The sequence below is a fragment of the Melanerpes formicivorus genome, unplaced genomic scaffold, assembly GCF_026170545.1.
Source record: "Melanerpes formicivorus ecotype bairdi unplaced genomic scaffold, bMelFor1.0.p_v2 SCAF_97, whole genome shotgun sequence".
NCBI lineage: Eukaryota > Metazoa > Chordata > Aves > Piciformes > Picidae > Melanerpes > Melanerpes formicivorus.
In genome coordinates, this window is record NW_027142449.1 from 690,951 (window position 1) to 718,941 (window position 27,991).

Sequence of the window (27,991 nt, forward strand, 5' to 3'; positions counted from 1 at the left end):
CAGCGCCGCCATTACCGCAGGAAGAGGAGGAGGAGAAGAAGGGCGGAAGTAGGGAGCCCCCGTGCTAGGCTTGTGAGCGGGAGTCGGCGGCTGCAGGGCACCGGCAGCCCCCTGCCTGCCCTCGTCCGCCGCGGCGAGGCTCGCCCTCGCCATGCCGTGCGTTGCCGACTGGCTCAACAACCCCTTCAGCATCGTGCAAGGCATCTTCGGTAAGCGCGGGCCGGCCGGGCCGGGCTCTTCTCAGCAGAGCTCTGTGAGGGCGCCCGTAACCGCGCGGCGGCCGGACGGGGCTTTCCCTCACGGGAGGGAGGCGGGAGAGCGGCGGGCCTGGCCCTGCCTGAGGGGCCGAGGCCGGGGGCAGCGGGGACAGGGGAGCGCCCGTGTGGGCTGGGAAGAGGAGCGAGGGCGGGTGGCCGCTTCGTCCTTTCCGGGCGAAGAGCGAGCGGGAGCCGCGTTCCCGAGGCCTCCGGGAGCTGCGGCTTGGCGGGGTCCTGTCCTGGAGCCGTGCGATACCTCACGCCTGAGCAGCAGGATCTGCCTAGGCTTGGTAGGCCAGCTGGGGTGGGGAAAGAAAGGAAAGAAAGTGTGTTTTGGGGTCCAGGAACAACGTCTGTTGCCTACACGGATTACCCACCAGCAGGAGTGTTACCAGTGCCATCAGCTGAAGCTGCTTCTGTGCAAGGTTTGATCTTCCCTAAAAGCACATTGAAATACAATTTTCTGCAGCAAACGTAAGGCAGAAAGTTGTACCCCGTTTCTTCCACTTTCTAGCTGGGTCTGTTGCAGTATTTCAGGGCTCTTCCTTGATTCTGAGCATCAGTGTTCATTTCGTTTGCCTGAAAGGGTATGAGATGCAAAGTCAGTGTAATTATAAGGGGTATAAAGTAGTCTAAAATGCAGTCGTATGAACAGAATAGAATTAAACCTTGCTTACCGTGCTGCAAAATGCCCAGCAGAAATCTGTTATGTGATGCTAATACACGCATAAATATGTTTTGCTTGTAGCCCAAAATGTTCCCAACTCTGACTGGGAAAAGAAGGTAACCGAATACTTCAAGGAGAAACTAAAAGAAAATAATGCTACTAACTGGGTAAGGTTGTTTTATTCTCTTGTGGTTATCCCTTTCTGAAGCCTCGTTCGTTTTATCTCTGTAGTTGTTGCAGTGCCGTGCTTCTGAGCAGCTCTTCCTTTGAGGACCAGTGTTAAGCCTAGACTTTGTGCTGTGTTATTTACATCTCGGTCGCTTTAATCTGCGTTCAAAGCAAAGATGTAAAATGCTGACTGAAACAGAGAAGCCAATCCACTTGACCTCAGTGTATTCTTTTGCCCTGGGCCGTAACTGCTGAGTGCTGCCTGTTTGTGTGACTATCCTGTAGATGGCAGGAGCTGACAAAAACTGTCATTTTTGAAGGCATTCTTGCTTACCATCTACTGTGAGTCTGCAGTAAGTGTTTGTACACCGCCAGGTTCTGAGCTGCTGCTTTTAGAGCTCCTTCTGACAGCAGAGTATGATCTCTAGTCTGTGCAGCCTTTTCTACTTGTTCCTCTCCAGATCTGACCTTTCTTCCTCCACCCTATCACTTCCTCAGTCCTTGTCACACTCACTAGCTTAGGTTTAATCTCCCCTAAAAAGTTGTCATGTTTTATTTCCAGGCTTTGCTCAAGTAATTACAATCTCCTTTGCTCAACTCATTGTCTCAGGCTACCTTTTTGGTCTTTCTCCACATATTATTTGTCCCCATCCATTTGACCAGCCAATTTCTATCTTTCTTCACTCCAGCTTTTTACCTTGCCACAGTGGTTTTCCAGCCTTTCCTTGCATTTGTACAAGCAGTCTCAATTTTCTTCTCTCACAGACCTCTCTGCTCTACAGTTCCCAGCTGTTGCACTGCCCATCTTATTATTGGAGACTTGATGGGGTGCTTGGTTGCATGATTTAATTGATTAGATGGTGTTGGATGATAGGTTGGACACGATGATCTTCAAGGTCTCTTCCAACCTGGTCTGGTCTGGTCTATTCTATTCTCTCCTCATCTTTTGTCGTGATTCTGCAAACTTTGTGTGGGTTGAATAGCTGCTTGAGCTTTTAGCTTTCAGAGGGGGAAAAATACTTTCTGCTAAAACTGAATCAGGGCTGGTTTATGCAGTTCAGCAAGAAAGCTGTGCTTCAGGTTTTAAAATGAAGCATGAATACTTGAGTTCAAAAGCTGATCTTTGTCTAAAAGACTTTGGTGAAAAGCTGCATTGGGGAGCACTAAATGGATTAGAAACGTTCATATCAAATCTGTTCTACTTATGGCTGGAAAAGAGAGCACCCAACAAGTGAAAAGGATCAGGTTTCTTCATTTCTTCCTCTGTCAGTAAGAGTGTTCTGTAGTTAATGACAGTTTAAATCAGAGTGTAGATGGCAGAATTAAAAATGTTAGAAGGAAGCAGAAGTGCATTTTCTTATGAGGGACTCTGGTTTTGAAAACACTGTTCCCTATAGAGCCACTTTAAGGTTTTGTTGCATTTTAATGTTGCATGTGGTGGTGCTTGGTTTTTTTTCAACAGAGGGTTTATCCTCAAAAGCAGAAAACTCTTCTTTTTCAAGTCTCATTATTTCAAGTTAGTCCACATGCCTAGGCATTAATTATTGTTTTTTCTTTTCCCTTCTGTTCTTCCATTGTCATGGAAAGACTCTCCCAGTGTGAACTTGGAGATTAACATACAGGTTTTCCACAGCCTTTTCTTGTAAGAAATTGTGCATGCAATTGCTGTGGTGCCACTGGTACATGGTAAAAGTGCTGTCAAGTGGGAATAAGGCAAACAGTAAATTCTATGTAGTTCTGCAGCCACAATAATTCCTACTTTCAGAGTTAGTTTCAAATGTTGCACAGTTTTCATACTGGTTCAGTGGCTGAACTGCATTTATTTTATAGTCAAGTGTCAGGATTGAGAAATGAACAGGACTGGAGGCTTTGGAGCTGGAAGAATTTGGGAGCTGTTACGAGTCTGAGAGTCACAACTCTTATCTGTGATAGCTATTGCAGAAACTTCTGTTGTTGAGCTACACTTTGGTACTGCTTGGATCGAGGCAGGAGATGTGATCAGAAAATATTCAGTATGTTACCTGCTAAGGCACTGAATTGTCAGAGGCAATTAATCATAACAACAACAATACAGGGTTTGAGGCAAGTAACCGAACAGTGAGATGTGAGAATAAGTTGGTGATGGTTTGTGTACTGATTTTTAGCTTACCTCAGAGCATTTCTTAACATATACCAGGTGTTCAGAATAAGGTTTTTCTTGTAGGTGCCATCACTGAATGATGTTCCTGTGCATTACCTGAAACCCAACAGCTTAGTGAAATTCCGCTGCATGGTTCAAGATATGTTTGATCCTGAGTTTTATATGGGAGTGTATGAAACAGTGGACCCAAACACAAATGCACGTGTAAGTGAAATACTGATTTGTTGCTTTAGTAAATGTTTACCGTTTCATCCATTCCAACCCTCACATCTCTCTCCTTTCTGAATGAAACCTGAGTGGAAGCTTGGGCAGTGTGTCTTGGAGGGGCTGTCAGCTGCGGTGGTTGGGGTGCAAGCAACCACCCATTGTCAGGGCGCTGTCAGAAGGGGGATGATGGCTTTGTCTTTTTCTTCTTGGCAGGTTTTGCATTTTGGTAAATACAGAGACGTGGCAGAATGTGGGGTAAGTCATACAAGTCATACAAATCTTGAGATTAAGTACTGGACAGAAAGATGTGTTTTATAAATGCAGTGCAGCTTATTTGGAAGGCAGAGGATTCCTGGAGGTGCTGCTCCTAAAGGACAACCTTGGATTTGGAGAGCAGAATATCCTCAACTGCTCATGGGTGTTCTAAGCTCATCAGACTTCAAGCTGTTTCTGGTTTATTTCAAATCTGTTTTGCTTGAGGGAAGGAGTGAATTTTTCATTTTGAAACTCTCTGCTGTGGAAGAGAATTTACTTTTGGTAGTACAGTGCACATAGAGTCCAGGCAGCATCGATACAGCACACTCCAACCCTGGGAGTATTCAAAGCCAGATTGGATGGGGCTTTAAGCAACCTGTTCTAGTAGGAGGTGTCCCTGCCTGTAGCAGGGGGGTTGGAACTAGATCATCTTTAAGGCCCTGTCCAACCCAAACCATTCTGTGATGCAGACTGGTTGGTTTCACTGTTTCATGAGTATGTAGTCCTGCATGGATATTTTAACTTCTGGCTGAGTAGCTGAATCTGTGGGGTTGGGGTTTTTTGTTTGTTTGGGGTTTGTTTGTTTGTTTTTAAAGAAAAACTCTTAATCAGATCTTTAACAAAATTTCTCTTGGTATTGTAGCCTCAGCAGGAAATTGATCTGAACTCTTCACAAACCATCACCTCTGAGAGACAGACTTTCTACTGTGTTCCAGTGCCTGGTGAATCAGCATGGGTGAAAGAAATATCTTTTGTGACCGAGCTAGTGCTCTGTTGTACAAACAGTTGATTGAAATAAGTTCAGAGTTTTATTCTGAGTGACTCAGGAGAGGTGGTAGGTGTAGAAAATGTGAAAGGAAAAATGAGTGGTGTCCTGTATGCACCAATGGTTGCTTTTTGATTGAGTGGGGATTTAGACAAGATTTCTCATGTTTGCTTCAGAGGGTCTTGACAATTTCTGTTGATTTCTATTTGCAAATGCTTGGGAAAAGAAAGTTCAGTTGAGCTACAGACATCCCATTGACATACCCTGATTAAAATTAGCAGACACAGTGAGGTTCTCAGTATCACAGTATAACTAAGGTTGGAAGAGACCTCGAGGATCATCGAGTCCAACCTATCAACACAGACCCCATGACTAGACCATGGCACCAAGTGCCACGTCCAATCTCCTCTTGAACACCTCCAGGGATGGTGACTCCACCACCTCCCTGGGCAGCACATTCCAATGACGAATGACTCGCTCAGTGAAGAACTTTCTCCTCACCTCGAGTCTAAACCTCCCCTGGCACTGCTTGAGACTGTGTCCTCTTGTTCTGGTGCTGGTTGCCTGGGAGAAGAGACCAACCCCTTCCTGGCTTACAACCACCTTTCAGGTAGTTGTAGAGGGCAATGAGGTCACCCCTGAGCCTCCTCTTCTCCAGGCTAAACAATCTCAGCTCCCTCAGCCTCTCCTCACAGAGCTGTGCTCAAGGCCTCTCCCCAGCCTTGTTGCCCTTCTCCTCCAAGAACCTGTAAGAATACCTGTAGCTGAGCACATTAAGACAATAATTCCTGGAGAACTGAAGTATTGTGGCTATAATAGTTTGATGTCATTTTTATCCATGAGTACAGGAAGCATTTTGAGGAGAAACAGTCTTTAGTTTCTTCTAGTGAAGAGAAGCAGAATTATCTGAGTGGAATGGATACAGGATGCTTATTTTAACACCTTCTAGGAATTTTATATCACTTTCTTCTCCAAGGAACTGAGGGAGAGGTCTAGAAAACTTGGTGTTTTGCATTTTGTAACAAGCTAAGGATTTGATGCAAAATCTGTAATGATTTGATGTCTCATATTCTGACTTCAGAATAAGAAAACTGACTTGTCATTGGCTCAGAATGCCAATGCAGTTTTAAAATTAGGCTAACACAGTCTTTGAAGTAAGCTTGCAGCAATGGAAAAGTGAAGTGAGCTGGACTGTAGTGAAAACAGTCAACAGGATTCCAATGCTTACCACCATGCTAAGGAAAAAGAAAAGTGTATGAGCTTTCCCAAAACTGACTTGCAAATGTAGTGTTGCCCTTGTCTCACAATTAATCTGTACATTTTCTGTTTCTTTTTAAAGTAGTAATAATTGCAAGTCTTTGAATATTAATGCAAAGTCTTTAGGGTTGAGATGTGGAGAGAGAAAAAAAACTCTTGAGATTTGGTGTTGAGCTTGACCACAGGCATGCTCTGTGAGCATGGAGAGTGGAATAACACTCAGTGGCTTTTAGTCTTCTGTTTTCAGCAAAGGCAATGACTGCTGTAGGCTGCAGGTTACTTTAGATATCTAAAGAGATGATGTCTGCCTAACAATTGGAGCCCTTATTGTAATGGTTTGCTCCAAATTTCTTTTAATAGATTGAAAAAAAACAACATCAACCAAACCAAAGCCCACCAAACGACAATTTCTTTTGCTTCTTTTTGGACTTCCTGAAGTGAGCCTGTAGTTGTTGTCCTTAATCCACAATTTCAAGCATACATTAGTGCCAGCCAAGCTCGAGTTAGTCCTTCAACATCCTACACACCGAGTCGCCACAAGAGGAGCTATGAGGAAGATGAGGATATGGATCTACATCCATCTAAACAGAAGGAGCAGCATATGGGTAATAATCTCTGTTGATGAATGCTTGTGATGATAGCTTTCCAGAATTTGCAGAAGTTTCATTCTCCAAAACTGAAATCTTTGCAATTGTTTGGAGCAGTCATAGTATCACAGTATCAGTCAGGGTTGGAAGGGACCACAAGGATCATCTAGTTCCAACCCCCCTGCCATGGGCAGGGACACCCCACACTACATCAGGCTGGCCAGAGCCTCAGCCAGCCTGGGCTTAAACACCCCCAGGGACAGGGCCCCAACCGCCTCCCTGGACAACCCATTCCAGGGCTTCACCACTGTCATGGGGAAGAACCTCCTCCTCACCTCCAGCCTGAATCTCCCCACCTCCAGCTTCATTCCATTCCCCCTAGTCCTATCACTACCTGAGAGCCTGAGAAGTCCTTCCCCAGCCTTCCTGTAGCCCCCTTCAGATACTGGAAGGCCACAATGAGGTCACCTCAGAGCCTTCTCTTCTCCACACTGAACAGCCCCAACTCCTTCAGTCTGTCCTCACAGGAGAGGTGCTCCAGCCCTCTGATCATCCTCGTGGCCCTTCTCTGGACACCTTCCAGCACCTCCAGATCCCTCTTGTAATAGGGGCTCCAGAACTGGATGCAGTACTCCAGATGGGGTCTCACCAGAGCAGAGCAGAGGGGGAGGATCACCTCTCTTGACCTGCTGGCCACACTTCTCCTGATGCAGCCCAGGATTTGATTGGCTTTGCGGGCTGCAAGTGCACACTGAGAGCTCCTGTTGAGCTTCTCATCCCCCAGCACCCCCAAGTCTCTCTCCTCAGGGCTGCTTTCCAGCCAGTCCCTGCCCAGCCTGGATTTGTGCCTGGGGTTGCCTCGACCCAGATGCAGGACCCTGCCCTTGCTCTTGTTGAACCTCATGAGGTTGGCTTGTGCCCACCTCTCCAGCCTGTCAAGGTCCCTCTGGATGGCCTCCCTTCCCTCCAGCTGTCTGCTGCACCACACAGCTTGGTGTCATCAGCAAACTTGCTGAGGGTGCACTCAATGCCACTGTCCATGGCACCCACAAAGATGTTGAACAAGCCTGGTTCCAGGACTGATCCCTGAGGGACTCTGCTTGTCCCTGGCCTCCACTGGGACATGGAGCCATTGACAGCCACTCTGGGTGCGGCCATCAAGCCAGTTCCTTATCCATCTAGTGGTCACCCATCACACCCATGTGTCACCAGTTTGGAGACCAGGATGTGGTGCAGGACAGTGTCGAAGGCTTTGCTCAGGTCCAGGTAAACGACAGCAGTTGCTCGCCCCTCAGCTATTAATTTTGTCACCTGCCCATAGAAGGCCACCAGGTTGGTCAGGCAGGATTTGCCCTTGGCAAAGCCATGCTGACTGCTCCCAATCACCTCTTCACTATTCTTTTGAGCGAGTAGTGCCTCCAGGAGGATCTGCTCCATGATCTTTCCAGGCACAGAGGTGAGACTGACTGGCCTGGAGCTCCCTGGTTCCTCCTTCTTACCCCTTTTGAAGATGGGGGCAATGTTTCCCCTTTTCCTATTGTCCTATTGTTGCAGCCTTCAAAACTATCTTGGTGGCATTGTTGAAGTCCTCTGTGGTTTAACCCAAAGTGGTGTGGGTGAGCTGATGGTGTTGCATGTACACTGTCTGAGTTGTTGTTAATTCCTAACATGAATATTTTGCACAGCAGCTCACAAACATGTATTTGCAGCAGCAGGCTGAGATTTAGGAGTTCTTCATTTCCCACTCTGTTACAGATTTTTCAGTAATTTAGAGAGAAAAGCATGTCATCATCTCTCACACTCTGTGGGGATCTCACTGTGTAAATTGAAGCCAAGCTACATGTCACTTTGGTGCTGCTTTGCTGCAAACAATAGTATATATCAAAAAAATTCTCCCAGCCTTACCTTTTTTCCTAACTTGATTTATTAACCCAGCTTTGTAAAGGAAGCAGGTTAATGCCAGGCAGGTGTAGCATCCTGAATTAAACCTCATAAGAGGATGGTGTTTCAAACACCAGCAGTGTTCCAGTGGTGTACAGTTCTTTGTTATGTTATGATCAGTCTGTGAACTGACCTTTTGGATGCTCATCTGCAGAGGTGCATGGGGGTCATGGGGGTTTTCGTGGAGGTTTTGACAAGTTTTCTTTCTCCTTGAGCAAGAGAAAATGGTTAGGGCCATGAGGATGATTAGAGAGCTGGAGCACCTCCCCTATGAGGACAGGCTGAGAGACTTGGGACTGTTCAGTTTGGAGAAGAGAAGGCTCCATGGAGACCTTATTGTGGCCTTCCAGTATCTGAAGAGGGCTACAAGAAAGCTGGGGAGGGACTTTTTAGGGTGCTGGGTAGAGACAGGACTGGGGGGAATGGGTCCAAGGTAGAGAAGAGGAGATTTAGGTTTGGCTTTAGGAAGAAATTCTTCCCCATGAGGGTGGTGAGACACTGTCACAGGTTGCCCAGGGAGGTGGTGGGAGACTCATCCCTGGAGGTTTTGAAGGCCAGGCTGGATGTGGCTCTGGGCAGCTGATCTAGTGTGAGGTGTCTCTTGCCCATGGCAAGGGGTTTGGAAGTGGATGATCCTTGAGGTCTCTTCCAACCCTGACAATTCTGTGAAAATTGTCAGTCCTGTTGGAAGAAACCATGGAAGCTATTGCTTGCTTTGCTCTGGAGTTCTATGTTTGGTTCATTAGCTGAATCCAGGTTTTTCCTTTTGTATTATCATAGTGTCAGTCAGGGTTGGAAGGGACCACAAGGATCATGTAGTTCCAACCCCCCTGCCATGGGCAGGGACACCCCACACTACATCAGGCTGGCCAGAGCCTCAGCCAGCCTGCTCTTAAACATCTCCAGGGATGGGGCCTCAACCACCTCCCTGGACAACCCATTCCAGGGCTTCACCACTCTCATGGGGAAGAACTTCCTGCTCACTTCCAGACTGAATCTCCCCACCTCCAGCTTCATTCCATTCCCTCTAGTCCTATCACTATCTTATTCTTATTCTTAGCAGCTTGCAAGATAGTTTGGGCTGCTTTGTTTTCCTACTCAGGCTAATAGATTTTTTCACAGCTTTATTATTGCTGAAAGTCTCTGGAGATTTAGAATATAAACTGTTTTTGTTGATGCATCCTCTCACCTTTGAGAGCTAGCTGTTTATTTAAATGAGGTGCAGAAAAACATTACCATTATGGTCCTGTGGGGTTTAGGAAATTCTTGTTCCCACAGTTTAAGCATTACATGTTGAAACACCTGGATCTTTAGCAGAGCTCTCACACACACTTGACTTGATGCTGTACAATGTGCATTTGTGAGACTAGAAGCCTCTTACATATCAAATATATTGCAGTGTTCAATGTTTTTGTCTCGGATGTCTGCTTAACTTGGTTGAATTCTGTGGTGCTCGCTAAAGGAAGTTGTTACCTTGCGTTTCGGATTGAAGAGCCTGCAAATCCTGTATTTTCCAGGCAGTGGAAGTGATATCCATGGATGTGTGGAGCCAAAGAGATTAGAAACAGAAGCTTCTGCAGGTCACCATCTCGCTTCTCCTAACTGCTCCCCGCCGCTTGACTTAAATTTTCCATTGCCAGGAGAGAAGGGACCGGCGTGTCTTGTCAAGGTAACACAAGTGGAGAGAGGATGAATGTGGCTGTGGCCCAAGTGAGGCAGGCAGAACCTGGAGTTGGAATGGCAGGAGTTAGTCATGCAGTGATTTATAGGCACAGAAATGCTCTCTCACATCCGGAGTTCTGCGGCTAATGACGTTGTTTCTCCTCACTGTTATATTTTCTCCTCATGAGTGCTGTGTGCTGGGACTGCATTTCCTAGGGCTTGCACCTTCCCACTGTGCTTACTTAAAACAAGTCCATCACAAGATGTTTGAGGGTGTAGCTGGTATTTAGAGGACAAATCCTAACGGCAAAAAGGGAGTATTTGTGATGGGACAAGCCAGAAATCAAACTACACGTTTCTGTGTTATATTTGGAATAGCCTTTGAATGTGCTGTGTTGACTGTGAAACTTCCAACAGAGGTTTTGTTTTGTGTGTGTGTGGAATACTCTCTTGTTCAGCAAATCCTGGTAAATCAGATTAGAATTGTTTGTTTGTGGAGCAAAGTTGTCATAAAAACTCATCTGTCCGATGCAAGCTTACTGACACTGGGGGCTAGGACAGATCTCTTGACACAGCCTGTTCTCAGCCTACAGCTGGGTCCTGAAATGTCTTTGTGTCTGTCTGTGTGCAGTCCTGCATGTGGCCCATCTCTCTCTTACCTTTTGTGGCAGGTGTATGAGAGCTGGGACAGCTTCAAAGTCAACGACGTCCTGGAGGTGTATGGGATTCTGTCAGTGGATCCAGTGTTGAGCATAGTAAACAATGAGGAGAGGTAAGGCTTTGCTGATGTGAAATGAAGGACATTTTCTTCAGTGAGCAAAATACTTTGTCTATACCCATCCTACAGACAGGGAAATCATAGAATAGTGCCTCAGGGCTTCAACCAGCCTGGCTTTGAGCAATTCCAGGATTGGAGCCTCCACAACTTCTCTTGGCAACCTGTTCCTGTGCCTCATCACCCTCATGGAGAATAATTTCTTCCTAATGCCTAATCCAATGTGCAAGTACATAGGAATTATGCTGGAGAGGTGAATTTTGTTACTTGAAATGTTTCATGTGGAAAATGTTAGAGCCGCTGTCCTGTAAGCTGAAGCCCTACCCTTGGATGCACAACTCGGCTCTCTTTAGGTTGGCATAGAATCAGTAAGGTTGGAAAAGATCTCAGAGATCATCAAGTCCAATCCTGTCCCCCAATACCTCATGACTACCTAAACCATGGCTTCAAGTGCCACATCCAAGCCTTTTTTGACCACCTCCAGGGACGATGACTCCTCCACCTCCCTGGGCAGCACATTCCAATGGCAAATTACCCTTTCTGGGAAGAACTAACTTCCCCTGGCACAGCTTGAGACTGTGTCCTCTTGTTCTGGTGCTGGTTACCTGGGAGAAGAGACCATGCCCCACCTGGCTACAACCTCCTTTCAGGTAGTTGCAGAGAGCAACAAGGTCTCTCCTGAGACATACAGAAAGTGCTTTTATAGCTGTATGTTTTGTACTCTTTCATGCCTATTAAACTTTAAATAGTGAACAAAACTCTTAGTCAGCTTCAAAATTAGAAATGATTTCAGAAGGAGGTTTTATAAGTCCATGCAAATTGTTCCCATAAACAGTTCTGAGGAACATAACAGAGCTTGCATCTCTTCATGGAGGGTGAAAGTGACCCAACATGAGTGAAAACTGGGTTGTTACTGATTTGTTTTTCATTGGTTAAAACACAGCCCTTCCCATTTCACCTGCTTCCTGCAGTTATCTGCCTGACACAACACAGAGTGCCATCCCATTGGGCAGAGTCCAGTGGGATGGCATTCAACAAGTCCAAGTGCCAAGTGCTGCACTTTGGCTATGGCAATCCCATGCAGAGCTACAGGCTGGGGTCAGAGTGGCTGGAGAGCTCCCAAACAGAGAGGGACCTGGGGGTGCTGATTGACAGCTGCCTGAATATGAGCCAGCAGTGTGCCCAGGTGGCCAAGAGGGCCAATGGCATCCTGGCCTGCATTAGGAATAGTGTGGCCAGCAGGAGCAGGGAAGTCATTGTGCCCCTGTACTCTGCTTTGGTTAGGCCACACCTTGAGTCCTGTGTCCAGTTCTGGGCCCCTCAGTTTAAGAAGGACATTGAGACACTTGAACGTGTCCAGAGAAGGGCAACAAGGCTGGGGAGAGGCCTTGAGCACAGCCCTGTGAGGAGAGGCTGAGGGAGCTGGGATTGTTTAGCCTGGAGAAGAGGAGGCTCAGGGGTGACCTCATTGCCCTCTACAACTACCTGAAAGGTGGTTGTAGCCGGGAAGGGGTTGGTCTCTTCTCCCAGGCAAGCAGCACCAGAACAAGGGGACACAGTCTCAAGCTGTGCCAGGGGAGGTTTAGACTCGAGGTGAGGAGAAAGTTCTTCACCGAGCGAGTCATTCGTCCTTGGAATGTGCTGCCCAGGGAGGTGGTGGAGTCACCATCCCTGGAGGTGTTCAAGAGGGGACCATGGCACCAAGTGCCATGTCCAATCTAGTCATGGGGTCTGTGTTGATAGGTTGGACTTGATGATCCTCGAGGTCCTTTCCAACCTAAGTTATACTGTGATACTGTAACACCAGCTAACCAGAGGGACTCAGGAAGTCAGTTTGTAGACTAAAACTGTTGCCCAATCCAACATCTGCACAACTGATTGTGCTTTAAATAATTTCTGCTGATGATTCTGTTTATCTTTCTGATAAGCAGAGCATGGAGAGTGCAGGGTCAATCTGTTCTGGTGCCAGCTTCTTAAAAGTTAACTCAGCCTGCTGGTCAGCTGCTCTTTGTTATCATCTATCTGACAGCTGATCCCGGAGTGACAGCTCAGTTGGGCTGTCAGAGGCTGCTGGGGGTTTTTTCCCTGCGTGTCATTCTGTCACAAATAGACAAAAGGGTGGCATTCAGCAATGGTTTGAATGCAAACAAAAGAACTTTCTTGTCATGAAAAGAGCTGGCAGCGTGGTGGTGGACTGCTGAAGAGGCTCTGAAGTTAGAAAGCCTTTCAGCTTTTAAAACTGGTACAGCTTGGTGAAATATGTCCTCAAGGTTACAGTCATCTGATATAGAATACAGAATTAACCAGGTTGGAAAAGACCTTTGAGATCATCAAGTCCAACCTGTCATCCAACACCATCTAATCAACTAAACCATGGCACTGAGTGCCTCATCCAGGCTCTTTTTAAACACCTTCAGTGCTGGTGACTCCACCACCTCCCTAGGCAGCCCATTCCAATGGCCAATCTCTCTTGCTGGGAAGAATTTCCTCCTAGCATCCAGCCTTGAGGGATTTCAGGTTGTACATAACAAAGAAAAAGCCACCTGGAAAGGATTTGCTGAGGCATCACCAGGGAGAGCAAAGCTTCTGTATCTAACTCTTAAATTGAGTAGTAATTCCTTCAAGTTGCAGCTGAGGTACATGAGGATTTATTTGCTCATTTATTTCCATTCAGCCAGTGGTACAGCTGCTGTGTGACTTTGTAGAAGTCTTGTTTGGAATAAGGAAAGTCCCACGTGTGCAAACCCAGGCAAATGTCGTAGATCATTGCCTTATTTCCTTAGAAGTTACTGCTCAGGCTTCAGTCAGTACCTGCTGAACAGAGCACTCTGTAACATTGTATTTGAAGCTACACCTTAGGCAGCAAATAGTTCTGCCAATAATTAGTATGGGTTTGTTTGGAATGGTTGGGTTTGGGGGGTTGGTTTCTGGGGTGTGGGTTGGTTTGGTTTTTTGGGGGGGAGGTTGTTTGTTCTTTGAGGAAAGTCAGATTTTGTGTGAAAATAACCATGTTTTGGTCAAGCATGCGCTGGCATTTCTGTGTTACTCAGTATTTATGGTGGCTTTAAAAACCATAAGGCAGGTAGTTTGAATATGGGAGGAGCTGGCAGGAGCTGGGAGGGGATGTTGTTTGTTCTGATGTGCTCTGTTGTTGGCCTGGTTCCAGCTGCCCTTAGTCAGATGGAGAGGAATTTGTCTAGAATGTTTCTAAGTCCAGTTGTGCTGTGCCCTTTCCTAGGGAAGGCTCAGCCTTGGATCTCATGGAGTGTATGGACACAGCAGAAGAACAGAGAGTACACAGTCCTCCAGCCTCATTAGTCCCCAGAATCCACGTGATTTTGGCACAGAAATTACAGCACATTAACCCATTACTGCCTGCCTGCCTTAATGAAGAGAGCAAAACCTGTGAGTACCTGAAGGTGACTTCTCTGTGTACATGTGAAAACACTTCACTGCTGGGGGACAGATGCATCAGTGCTAGGGTTTGGGTTTAAATCTTGTTAAATGGAGGAACCATTCACACCACAGCACCAGAGAAGGGGCAGAGTGGCTGTGTGTGTCATGCCTACACATTTATCTTCCTGCAGTAAGTGTGGCATTCTATGTGCCCAAGGATTTTTACCACCCAGTTCAGCCATCCTATTTTCATTTATGCTCAAGTGGACTAAGTGAACTACTGGAGAATTGGATTTCCAAAGCAGTAGGACAGTGAAAACAAGAAAGATAACTGATACCATGAAGACTCCTAATATACCACAAAGAAAAGAAGGCAATTCTGGTTTTGAGCAGCTGTGCCATTCCTTGTGGCATGTTTGACTTGTTGGTTTTTTCTGTCACTGTATTATTGCATGCAAACCTCTAATTAATATTTACACTTCCTTGCTTGTGCCTTGTGGTGGTTGTCCTAAGCTGTGCTACATGTAAGGGGGTGGGGGGTAGAAGTGTAGGATGGTTTGGGGTTGGAAGGTTCCTCTAAAGATCATCCTGTCCAGTCCCCTCTGCAGTAAGCAGGGGCATCCTCAACTAGATCAGATTGCTCAGAGCAATCAAGTGTCTGCCTTTAGACTATTGATATTAGAAACCTAGCTCCAAAGTCTACAGCCTTCTGCAAATGCAGCTCACACTATCAAAGCACTTCCAGGGAGACGCTGGGTGATTCAGGTTACCCAAAGCCAGGCATTGCTGAACCCACTGAATGCCTGTTTATTTTTCCTAGACTGCTTTGAAGTAACCATTTTTCTTCATCAAACTCTACCAGAAAGCAAGTTTTCCACAGAGGGGAGAGGGTGAGGACCTGCATGTTTCCTGACACTCCTTCTCTTCTGCTCTTTTATCAGTTGTCTCTAACTTCATGTCTGAGCTGTCGCCAGTGAGAGCAGAGTTGCTTGGGTTCCTCACCCACGCCCTCCTGGGAGATGGCTTGGCTGCTGAGTACCTTATATTGCATCTCATCTCAACAGTGTAAGTGTTTAGGTGTTTGCTGAGACTTTGTATATTCATCTTTTAAAAGAAATCTCTTACTGTGGGGTACTTGACCACTCTGAAAACAAAAGGCAGAGGTAGCTCAAATGGTACTTACTCCAGCAGTGCTTTTCTCCAGCTAGAGCTGTCTTGTCAAACAGGCCTCACTGAACTGTTAGGGGGGTTTGGTAAAAGGCCACTTTGTGGGATTCTCAGTGTTCCTTTGAGAGTGGGACAAAGTCTCCAAGGTACATTTTTATACAGAGGTATGGAAACAATTTTTTCCTGTAGCTTCTTCTAGTGGATAGGAGGGAGGACTTCTCAAAGCTGGCAGCCAGTCAGTAGTGGAGTCCCCCAGGGATCTGTGCTGGGCCCCATCCTCTTTAACATCTTTATTGATGATCTGGATGAGGGCATTGAGTCCATCATCAGTAAATTTGCTGACAACACCAAGCTGGGGGCAGGAGTTGATCTGCTGGAGGGTAGAGAGGCTCTGCAGAGGGACCTCGACAGGCTGGGCAGATGGGCAGAGTCCAAGGGCAGGAGACTGAACACATCCAAGTGCCAGGTTCTGCACACTGGCCACAACAACCCCATGCAGTGCTACAGGCTGGGGTCAGAGTGGCTGGAGAGCAGCCAGGCAGAGAGGGACCTGGGGGTGCTGGTTGATGGTAGGCTGAACATGAGCCTGCAGTGTGCCCAGGCAGCCAAGAGGGCCAATGGCATCCTGGCCTGCATCAGGAAGAGTGTGGCCAGCAGGAGCAGGGAGGTCATTCTGCCCCTGTACACTGCACTGGTTAGGCCACACCTTGAGTCCTGTGTCCAGTTCTGGGCCCCTCAGTTTAGGAAGGAGGTTGACTTGCTGGAAGGTGTTCAGAGAAGGGCAACAAAGTTGGTGAGGGGTTTGGAACACAGCCCTGTGAGGAGAGGCTGAGGGAGCTGGGGTTGCTTAGCCTGGAGAAGAGGAGATTCGGGGTGACCTTATTGCTCTCTACAACTACCTGAAGGGAGGTTGTAGACAGGCGGAGGTTGGTCTCTTCTCCCAGGCAGCCAGCACTGGAACAAGAGGACAGAGTCTCAGGCTGTGCCAGGGGAGGTTCAGGCTGGAGGTCAGGAGGAAGTTTTACAGAGAGAGTGATTGCCCATTGGAATGGGCTGCCTGGGGAGGTGGTGGAGTCACCATTGCTGGAGGTGTTCAGGAGGAGACTTGACAGGGTGCTTGGTGCCATGGGTTAGTTGATTAGGTGGTGTTGGATGATAGGTTGGACGTGATGATCTTGAAGGTCTCTTCCAACCTGGTTTATTCTATTCTGAAGGTGGCATTTACTAACTGCAGTAGTTGTTGTTTAGGTATTAAAAGATACTGAAAGGTCCATTCTGGGAGTTTATATAATTAAATGTAGACTTATGCTTAATGGGAGGTTCAGGTGACCCCTGTTTAGTGTGTGATAGAAACTTACCACCTGAGCTGATGCTGCAGTTGAATCATGGCTGATTAAAGTGGATTTGCTTAATGTCCTCTGAGGTTGGTTTAAACTGTCAGTGGATGAAAGAGCAGCATCCTTTAACGCACCAAAATGTCAGGTGTGAAACTTCAGACAATATGTTGTGATTGGATTAAGTATTGGATTGGGCTCAAATTTAATTTTAGTCTTCCTTTAAAATGAATTATAGAATTCTTAGGGTTGGAAGGGACCTCAAGGATCACACTGCTGGCTCTTGTTGAGCTTCTGATTCACCAGCACCCCCAGGTCCTTTTCCTCAGGACTGCTCTCCAGCCAGTCCCTGCCCAGCCTGTATCGGTGCTTGGCATTGCCCTGACCCAGCAGCAGGACCTTACACTTGGTCTTGTTGAACCTCATGAGGTTGTCATGGGCTCAGCTCTCCAGCCTGTCAAGTTTCCTCTGGATGGATCCCTTCCCTCCAGCGTGTCTGCTGCACCACACAGCTTGGTGCTGAGGGTGCACTCAATGCCATTGTCCATGACACCAACAAAGATGTTAACAAGGCTGGTCCCAGCACTGATCCCTGAGGGACTCCACTTGTCAGTGGCCTCCACTTGGCTATGGACCCATTGCCAGCCACCCTTTGGGTGCAGCTGCCAAGCCAGTTCTTTATCCACTGAATGGTCCATCCATGGAACCCATCCTGCACCAGCCTGGCAATGAGGATGTGGTGCAGGACAGTGTCAAAGGCTTTGCTCAGGTCCAGGTGAATGATGTCAGTTGCTCAGCCTTCATCTGTTAACGTTGTAACTTTGTCATAGAAGGCGACCAGGTTTGTCAGGCAGGATGAAAACTGATTCCATTTTTTTGATAAATATTGGGGTGGGGAAGAGAGTTATTTCTTGGGAAATTAATCACTTGGTTTGTGGTTCTCAAAATTTCCATTCCTCTGAGAAGGAAATAGTAGAGCATGTACTTGCTGAGCAGAAGTGTTGACAGCTGTAGTGGGACTCAGCATCTTCACCTTCCTCATGGCCTGCTGCTGAGGTGTAAAAAGCTGTAAGACACTTCCCAGCCTTGGTGAGACAGGTAGTATGAAGGCAGATAAATCATAATGCAGAGTAGATGGGAGCTCACAAGACTTGGGGTGAGAGTGTGTTTACAGTCTGCCCTGAACCCTTGGCCCCATGTGCACAGAAGTCATTCAGTGCCACTGTGGCTTTGGTTGCTTAGGGTTTTTTTATTCTGAGCACATTTTTGTTCTTTCTAGTGAGACTGTGGTTCCTCTAAGACTTAGACCAGAATGTGTTTTCTCTCTTAGCTGGTATCACAAAAAAAGTTGAAATTCCTCAAGAATGGGGAGAAGAAATAGAGTAAGAAGAGGGAGGGGAAAGCTGAGGGCAGGCAAAGGAAGTGAAACAAGCATGCTAAGCAGGGAGATTGAGCTCAGGCAATGAGAAAGGGAAAGGGTGAAGCATCAGGTTTACTGGGTAATAATAGAGCACAAGGAGAACAGAACATCTGGAAGATATGGTACAGGATCTCAATCCCTGCAGTTGTCCTGCTGTTGTGCAGTGCTGCAAAGCTTTCCAAAGCTGCCTTCAGCCTAACCTAGCTCCTGGGCCACTGGAGAAGGAAGAAAAGGTGGCTGCCACCTGTATATGGACCAGTGTGGAAACCCTGCTAGCTACCAGAGCCCCTGCACAGCTCTCAGAGTGGTCAGTCCCTGTCTTCCCTGTGCTCATGGGATGCTTTCTAACCTGTGCTGGTTTTGATTTAGCTATGCCAGAAGAGATGTGCTTCCTCTGGGAAAATTCGCCCTCAACCTGAGCGGCTGTCCCCGCAGCAGCACCTTCACAGAGCACATCTACCGCATCCTCCAGCAGCTTGTGCCAGCAGTAAGGACAAGGGCACCACAGTGCCTTCCTCTTCTGGTGGGAGATGGTGGACTAACTGCTCAAGCAGACAAACAACACTGCCGTTAAAGGCAGGCCCCTGCTGTCCGTGGGGAGGGCAGATGAAAGTGGAGGCACAGCGTGCCTGTCAATTGAGGTCTCTCTTTACCTCAGCATCTGGGGTGAACATGGGATAAAATCATATCCTCATGGGTATTAAACTGACAGATGCTGCATGCTTTATTTTGCCTTTGTGGAGTGATTTGTTTAGACATCTAGGTCATTTAGTTATTGTGCCATTAGTGTTTATCCCCCTCTTCTCTGGGAAATTGCTACTCATAACTGTATTACTGCAATGAATCAGTTGTCATTGCTTTGCTCACCCCAGATGTGCAGTACAGGTGATGTCAGCTCTCAGCAGCACTGTGTTCCTTCTGGGGTTGAGTTCTAGCATTTGGGATAAAGCATTTTTTGTATTGGAATCATAAAATTGTTTTGGTTGGAAAAAACCTCTCAGGTCACCAAGTCCAACCATCAAGCTAACAGAATCATAGAGTTGTCAGGTTGGAAGGGACCTCAAGGACCATCCACTTCCAACCCCTCTGCCATGGGCAGGGACACCTCACACTACAGCAGGTTGCTCACAGCCACATCCAGCCTGGCTGCAAAACCCTCCAGGGATGAGGCTTCCACCACCTCCCTGGGCAACCTGTGCCAGTCTCTCACCACCCTTCCTAACATCCAATCTCATTCTACCCATTTCTAGTTTTGCTCCATTCCCCCCAGTCCTATCACTCCCTGACACCCTCAGAAGTCCTTCCCCAGCTATCTTGTAGCCCCCTTCAGATACTGGAAGGCCACAATTAGGTCTCCTTGGAGCCTTCTCTTCTCCAGACTGAACAGCCCCAGCTTTCTCAGTCTGTTTCCATAACAGAGCAGCTCCAGCCCTCTGCTCATCCTCATGGCCCTTCTCTGGACACCTTCCAGCACCTCCAGATCCTTCCTGTAATAGAGGCTCCAGAACTGGAGGCAGTACTCCAGGTGGGGTCTCACCAGAGTGGAGTAGAGGGGGAGAATCACATCCCAAAGTTCCACATCCCCAGGTGTCTTGACCACCTCCAGGGCTGGTGACTCCACCACCTCCCTGGGCACTCTTTCAGTAAGGAAACTTTTCCAAGTAGCAAATCTAAGCCTTGTTTTGGTGACCAAGTTTGGTTTTTAGTTACTGTGGAGGCTCACAGCTGTAGCTCTTGCTGAAGGAAGCAGGATTGGCTGGGAAAGGTGCTGATGAGTTCCTGTTGTGGTTGCAGTCCCACCGCCTGCAGATGACCATCGAGAACATGAACCACTCGCGGCTGATCCCCCACAAAGACTACGCAGCCAACCGCTTGGTCAGCGGAGTGCTGCAGCTTGCCAGCAACACTTCCCTCGTGATAGATGAGACTCAGCTGGAGCAAGGACAGCTTGACACCACAGGTAGGCTTTCTGCCCTTAGCAAAGAGAAATCTCACCCCGAGGTTAGAGGCTGGGGTACTTGAAGCCAGTGATGCTAATTGTGCCCCACTGAAAAGTTCCTGTTGCAAAACTCTGTGTGGTTTTCATGACCTCCTTCACTCCATGAGTTAGCTTCCTGTTAGTCTGCAGCCTTCTGAGACAACTTGAGGTTTGATCTCTTGGGAGTTTTTGGTTGGTTTTTTTATTCCCTATTTTATTTCCTGGAAGCTTCTGAGATTGTTGAATCACAAATCTCAGCCCACAAATGCCTGATAATGAACCAAGGCAGTTCCTTGTTCAGCGTAGCTTTGCACTGTAGGGAGCTGTGGACAGTGTCTGACACTGGGTGGAGAATGCCACTCATTTGGGTAATTCTTTGGACCACAATACCTGGGATTGAGTAGAACAGCCTTTCAGTTTGCTGGCTTAATGGATGAGGGAGGAGAACCACGTGCTGCTGCCTTGTGCTTTGTATTTTCACTGTGCATATGGAAAGCATCCCTGAAAACCCAGCTTAAAGCTGGAGCTGGAAAAAAAGGTAGCTGTTACTGTGAGGAACAGAGTGATGATTCCCTCTTGTAAGCTGACTTGAGCTGTGTCACCAGCTTCCTGCACTGCTTTAGGCATTAATTACAGCCTGCAGAAGAGGTGAGTTGCAGTACCTATGAAAAGTTCTGTAACTGGGGATTGCATAGTGCTTGTCTCTGGTGGCTTCAAGGAAAGGAGAGGAGGAAATCACTGGAAGTGCCTTCATTTCAAAATAAAACTGCTGTTTTGAGAAGCCTGTTGGGGGCATGTTGGGTCCCACTTCTCAGTCCCATTCAAGCAGCACCAATGCACTTCACACTTCAGGTTGACTCTACTTAGGAACCCTCTCTTTCTTTTGTTGTTGTTGTTGTTAGAATGTCTTCAGTCAGTAGTGGAGTCCCCCAAGGATCAGTGCTGGGCCCTGTGCTCTTTAACATCTTTATTGATGATCTGGATGAGGGCATTGAGTCCATCGTCAGTAAATTTGCTGACGACACCAAGCTGGGGGCAGGAGTTGATCTGCTGGAGGGTAGAGAGGCTCTGCAGAGGGACCTTGACAGGCTGGACAGATGGGCAGAGTCCAAGGGCAGGAGATTGAACACATCCAAGTGCCAGGTTCTGCACATTGGCCACAACAACCCCATGCAGAGCTACAGGCTGGGGTCAGAGTGGCTGGAGAGCAGCCAGGCAGAGAGGAACCTGGGGGTACTGGTTGATGGTAGGCTGAACATGAGCCTGCAGTGTGCCCAGGCAGCCAAGAGGGCCAATGGCATCCTGGCCTGCATCAGGAAGAGTGTGGCCAGCAGGAGCAGGGAGGTCATTCTGCCCCTGTACACTGCACTGGTTAGGCCACACCTCGAGTCCTGTGTCCAGTTCTGGGCTCCTCAGTTTAGGAAGGAGGTTGACTTGCTGGAACGAGTGCAGAGAAGGGCAACAAAGTTGGTGAGGGGTTTGGAACACAGCCCTGTGAGGAGAGGCTGAGGGAGCTGGGGTTGCTTAGCCTGGAAAGGAGGAGACTCAGGGGTGACCTTATTGCTCTCTACAACTACCTGAAGGGGGGTTGTAAACGGGCAGAGGTTGGTCTCTTCTCCCAGGCAGCCAGCACCAGAACAAGAGGACACAGTCTCAGGCTGCGCCAGGGGAAGTTCAGGCTGGAGGTCAGGAGGAAGTTTTACACAGAGAGAGTGATTGGCCATGGGAATGGGCTGCCTGGGGAGGTGGTGGAGTCGCCGTCACTGGAGGTGTTCAGGAGGAGACTTGACAGGGTGCTTGGTTGCATGGTTTAGTTGGTTGGGTGGTGTTGGATGATAGGTTGGACGTGATGGTCTTGAAGGTCTCTTCCAACCTGGTTTATTCTATTCTATTCATTGAAATTATTCCCTTGGGTTTGAGTCTGCAGGGAGGAGGTGTTTTTTTTACTACTCTGTTTTAGTTCAGGATTTCACTAAAGAAAACAGTAAATTGTAGTCAAGTTCAGAGTTTCCCTACAGCAAACGGTAAAAGTAGTAGAAATCTTTCTTTTGTGCTTTCAAAAAGAGGAGTGGGAGGGGGGAACAAAACCCAAAAGATGACAAAACCAAAATTGCCATTTCCAGAAAACCCTTCCTGGGCTGGTTGAGAGGCTCAAGTGTTTGTCCTTGATAGCCAGCAAAACACTTACTGAAAAGTCATCCTTGAAGTATTGGAAGTTGAAGGCAAAACCAAGAAAAGGTGATTCATTTCATTTCTGCTGGTATGAAATGATCTTCTTGTCTACTCAATTAAGAGTGGAAAAGTAGATATTTTTTCTTAGTTCCTTGCAACAATGGCACAGGATGTTAAGGCTTGGAAGGGGCCTTCCAGTCCAACCCCCCTGCTAGAGCAGGACCAGAGAATCCAGCACAGGTCACACAGCAATGCATCCAGAGGGGTCTGCAAAGTCTCCAGAGAAGGAGGCTCCACAACCCCTCTGGAGAGCCTGCTCCAGTGCTCTGTGACCCTCACAGGTGGAACCTCCTGTGCTGGAGTTTATATCACAGAAAGGGAACTTGGAAAAAATCTTCTCTTGTACTCTCACATCAGGTAGCTGAGGAGAGCAGGAAGACTGAACAATTTCCATTGCCCCTTGTGCTATCCCAGGGTGCAAGTGAGCAGAGCCTATCCCCTCCCTCTTGCCCCACAGCCCTTAGATATTTATAAACATTGATTAAATCCCCTCTCAGTCCCACCAACAGCTAAGAGCTGAGGATGTGGCTCTGAATTTAGGGTGGAACAAAACTGAATCCTGCAGAAGGGCAGGATCCTCCTGTGAGGACAGAGTGAGGGAGTTGGGGCTGTTCAGTCTGGTGAAGAGAAGGCTCTGAGGTGACCTCATTGTGGCCTTCCAGTATCTGAAGGGAGCCTACAGGAAGGCTGGGGAAGGACCTCTCAGGATGTCAGGTAGTGATAGGACTAGGGGGAATGGAATGAAGCTGGAAGTGGGGAGATTCAGGCTGGAGGTGAGGAGGGGGCTCTTCCCCATGACAGTGGTGAAGCCCTGGAATGGGTTGTCCAGGGAGGTGGTTGGGGCCCTGTCCCTGGAGGTGTTTAAGCCCAGGCTGGATGAGGCTCTGGCCAGGCTGATCTAGTGTGGGGCGTCCTTGCCCATGGCAGGGGGGTTGGAACTGGATGGTCCTTGTGGTCCCTTCCAACCCTGACTGATACTATGAAGTATCTAGCAGTTGGCTTAGAACTCTTAGAACTTACACCTCAGAGGTTTCAAATGGGAAAATGTCCCAGAAGTGAACCATAACATTAAATTTGCCTTTTAGTTATTAACTTTGCCTTTAGTATAGCAAACTAATAGTAGATCTGTATAGACAAAGGCCTGGCAGTAGCTGTGTCATTTGATGCAGTAACACTGCTGAAGAGAAATCCAGTGTGTCAGGTGCAGCTGAGTCTTTCAGAGGGAGCATTCCTAGAGCTAGCCAAGCAGTCAATTTGTGGATTTTGACTCCCCCTAGATTTTAAACAGCTCAGTTCCAAGTAGGGTGAGTAACTTCCCTACAAAAATTGGGCAAAATGGCTGCAGAAACTGTCACTATCATTCTGGGCTTGCTCACCTGAAACTGTTAGATCACACTTTCTGTCAGATAAGAGGTAGTGGTTTGAGGAGGTTTGGGGTTGTGTTGGGCTTTGGGTGTTGGGGTTTTTTCTGCTTCTATATAGGCTTTGTAGGGCCCATGAAATCATTGGCTCTTAGCACAGGTACTAGGCCAGACAAAACTGAGCCTTGAGATCCTGCAAGACTTTGTAATGTTGGTCTCAGAGACAGCCAAGTTCTTACCTGGCAGACACCACAGATGCAAGGAGCAGCAGGATGCTTGCAAGAGGTTTTCCTGCCAGCTGCTCATTGAAAACCCATTGGGAAAAGCCACAAATCAGGTCTGAGATTTGTTTGGGTGCTGTTGTGAGAGGATTTGTTGCTGCTTTTGTAGGTGTGCACAACGTGACCGCGCTGGGGAACCTGATCACCTGGCAGAAGGTGGATTATGACTTCAGTTACCACCAGATGGAATTCCCATGCAATATTAACGTCCTGATCACTTCAGAGGGCCGATCGCTCCTACCGGTACGGCAAGGGCTTCCTGAGCTGAGGGAAGAACTAGAGCTGGTAGCTCCTGCCTTGCAGCCTGCTGGTCCAGGGACAAGCGAAGGCACTGTCTTGTGACCACTTCTGGAGGCCCTAGTACAGCAAGGAGCTGGAGGTGCTGGAACATGTCCAGAGAAGGGCCACAAGGATGAGCAGAGGGCTGGAGCTCCTCTCCTATGAGGACAGACTGAGGGAGTTGGGGCTGTTCAGTCTGGAGAAGAGAAGGCTCCCAGGAGACCTAATTGTGGCCTTCCAGTATCTGAAGGGGGCTACAGGAAAGCTTGGGAAAGGCTTTTGAGGGTGTCAGGGAGTGATAGGACTGGGGGGATGGAAAAAACCTAGAAATGGGTAGCTTCAGATTGGATGTTAGGAAGAAGCTCTTCCCCATGAGGGTGGTGAGAGACTGGCACAGGTTGCCCAGGGAGGTGGTGGAAGCCTCATCCCTGGAGGTTTTTAAGGCCAGATTGGATGTGGCTGTGAGCAACCTGCTGTAGTGTGAGGTGTCCCTAGCCATGGCAGGGGGGTTGGAACTGGCTGATCCTTGAGGTCCCTTCCAGCCCTAACAATTCTATGATTGCATTGGTTACTGCCTTCATGCTCGTGGCTGCAGACAGGCCAAAACCTGTTCAGAGGAAAGCCAGGAGGCTGACCTTCCCTCCTCCTGTGATGGCAAGGCAGTAACTGAAGTCATTCATGAAGATCCCAGCAGTGGGTAAACCTGCAGCCACTCTGTTGCTCCCAGAGCCCTGCTCTAGCACAGTAGCTCCTGAGCTGATGGGCACTGGAATAGAGAGCAACAGATCTGGCACTGACCCTAGGAAAACGGAGCAGCCTGAGCTTACAAATACCTGATCTGTTGCATTCCAGCTGGGTGAGCTGAGTGAGTGTTTCTTGCCTCTCAGTCAAACTGGCTCCTGCTAAAGGCAAGACCTCACACTGGCTTTCAAAAAGGGAACTGTTAAATACTGAAAGAATTCTCTTGGTTAAGTGTGGGAGATAGTGACTTGTGTTGCTTTAGAGGTTGAATCAGCCTTTCAGTACTCAAAAGCCAAGATGTGGAAAGAGATGATATGTAATTGTATTTTTCAGTCAGATTGCCAAGTCCACTTACAACCACAGCTAATTCCACCCAACATGGAAGAGTACATGAACAGCCTCCTAACAGCAGTGCTCCCTTCTGTGCTGAACAAGTTCAGAATTTACCTAAGCCTACTGAAGCTGCTGGACTACAGCATATCTGAGGAAGTGACCAAGGTATGAAAGACTTCAGCAATGCTTCCACCTCACTGAGAGCACCTTAGTGGAGTTACTGCATGTTCCCATTGCTCTCTCTGTCACTGATTCTCCTTCAAGTGTACCAAAATCCAAGCAGAGGCATTTTCCTGTCCTGAATGTGCCTCTAAGGATTTGTACTCCTGAGTATTTCAGTATAGGCTTTGGTACCCTGCTTTCAAAAACTCCTTTTGAAAGCTAATTCTCCTCAAGGATGAGAAGCAGTAGCCCATTTTAAGTCAGGCTTGCACACTGACTGCATTGAAGACACTGGAACAGGTTGCCCATGGATGCCCCCTCCCTAGAGATGTTCAGGGCCAGGCTGGATGAGGCCCTGAGCAACCTGGGCTGGTGGGAGGTGTCCCTGCCCACGGCAGGGGGTTGCAACTGGATGAGCATCTTCACCTTCCCTTCCAGCCCTCTATGAAATGTGTCTCTCTGCAGCCTAAGGGTAGTTCCAGTGCTTAGCCCCTTAAGAATCTTCACTCTGGGGTGAGCTCCTCCTTGCCCCTGAGTTGCACACTGCATTGTTTGCAGGCAGTAGAAGAAGACTTCGTAGAGATGCGCAAGAGTGACCCTGAGAGCATCACAGCTGATGACCTGCACAGAACCCTGCTTGTGGCAAGGTGGGGAGTGTTCTGGCTCCAAACTGGAGGCCTCCTAGCAAGCTCCTGACAAATGAAGTCAGCTCTGGTAGCTTGCAGTTGGATTGTAGTTGCATGAGGCCAGCTGGCAATCCAAAGATGGAATGTCCCTCTCCTTTTGGCTCTCTTGTCACAGATTCTTAGTTAGGCAAAGTAGGGGAAAAGGACCTGGGGGTCCTGGTGGATGGGAGGTTGACCATGAGCCAGCAATGTGCTCTGGTGGCCAAGAAGGCCGATGGCATCCTGGGTTATATTAGAAGGGCTGTGGTCAGGAGGTTGAAAGAGGTTCTCCTCCCTTTCTACTCTGCCCTGCTGAGGCCACACCTGGAATATTGTGTCCAGTTCTGGGCCTCTCAGTTCAAGAAGAACCTCAGGGAAATGCTTGGGAAGTCCTGTGCAGAGCCAAGTAAATGGAGTGGAACATCTTCCTTATGAGGAGAGCCTGAGGGAGCTGAGGGCTCTGTAGCTTGCAGAGGAGGAGCCTGAGAAGTGACCTCATTTGTGTTGAGATGTGAAGGGTGAGTGCCAAGAGGATGGAGCCAGTCTCTGCTGGGTGATGCCCAATGACAGGACAAGAGGCACAGGAACTTCCATGGAAACAGGAGGAAGAATTATTTCCCTGTGAGGGTGACAGAACACTGGAACAGGCTGCCCACAAGGGGTGTGGAGTCTCCCTCACGGGAGATACTCAAGACCTGCCTGAATGTGTTCGTGTGTGACCTGCTCTGGCAGGGGGGTTGGACTGGATGATCTCTGTCAGGGGCTGGAAGGGACCTCAAGTGTGTGATTTCCTTCCCCTTTCCATTCTAGTCCACAGGATACCGAAAGGCAAGTGGGTTTGTGCTGTATTCCCTCCTGAAGCCTGGCAGGTGCTGTTGCTCACCTGCTGTTTGTGCCTCTGCAGGTTCCTATCTCTCAGCGCGGGGCAGACGACGCTGTCAAGAGAGAGGTGGCTGAGAGCGAAGCAGCTGGAGGCGTTACGCAAAGCCAGGCTGCAGCAGCAGAAGTGTGTGAATGGCAATGAACTTTAACAGCTTCTGACCTTGGCCTAATCCTAGGTGGAGCCCAGCCTGAGATTGGAAGGTTGTTTATAGCAGGTTTTGTAGATAATTTATACCAAAAAGCTGTGGCTGTTTCCCCTGGCAGGCTGGCCACGCTTAACTCTGTTCAGCCACCGGAGCAGACCTTTTGCCCTTTTTTTGGAGCCTGTTTTGTAATTGAAAAATTGGTAACAATGAGCAAATTTGTTTGATATTAAACTTTAATACTGATGTTGTTGTCAGCTTCCTTCCTTCAAGAAGCAGCAAATTTATCCCAGGACCCTTTCAACGACAGCAGGGGTAGGTTTGGGACTAAGCTTGTGCTAACACCTCCTGAATTCTGAGGCTCAGAGCTCCCAGCCAGCCTTCAGGCTCCAGGACTCTGTGTTCCCAGCAGCTGAGGCATGCTGTGCTCACTGCAGCAGCAGCAGCAGCACAATAGAGAGCACAGTGTGGTAGAAAGCAGTGATTTGATCTCACCCATGATAAGGACCCAGTATGAAATGCATCTGCATTGTGCTGAGAGGACACCATGACTGCCTTCTCTCCTCTCTGCTGAGCTCTGTTCTGGCGCTGACTGGAGCACTGGTGGTGCACTCACAGCAAACATCTGCCTGCCTCCATGAGCAGCGAGGCAGGGTTTAAATTGTATGAATAACAGCAATTTAGGCATTAAGAGTGGGCTCTACCTCTCTTGCTGTGCAGCTCAGGCTGGTTCTGAGAGGCTGCTCTTGCTCCTACTCTGACTCACAGAACTAGTTCCGCTGCTTCAACCACCCTGGCTTGACCCTAAAGCAATGTGGAGTTGTAGAGTTAGGTAACAGGTGGAGGCTCTGATCTTCAGAGGTGTTTGCCAAAAGAAACAAATCTCTGATTCCATAATGCAGAAAGCCCTCCTTAGGCTCGGGGGAGAAGGATGG

At 48.1% G+C, this 27,991-nt stretch overlaps 1 protein-coding gene across 1 annotated transcript; it reads left to right on the top strand.

Annotated features, from left to right (window-relative positions):
- On the top strand, positions 1 to 27,302 carry MCMBP (minichromosome maintenance complex binding protein). The gene is made up of 16 exons (XM_068166113.1): positions 1 to 209; positions 1,006 to 1,091; positions 3,296 to 3,436; positions 3,653 to 3,694; positions 4,338 to 4,437; positions 6,191 to 6,322; positions 9,763 to 9,914; positions 10,579 to 10,679; positions 13,921 to 14,087; positions 15,020 to 15,143; positions 18,369 to 18,486; positions 19,794 to 19,959; positions 23,961 to 24,094; positions 25,205 to 25,369; positions 25,925 to 26,013; positions 26,936 to 27,302. The coding sequence occupies exons 1-16, from the start codon at positions 152 to 154 to the stop codon at positions 27,060 to 27,062; spliced, it is 1,902 nt and encodes a 633-aa protein (XP_068022214.1). The 5' UTR covers positions 1 to 151; the 3' UTR covers positions 27,063 to 27,302.
- The last annotated feature ends 689 nt before the right edge of the window (positions 27,303 to 27,991 follow it).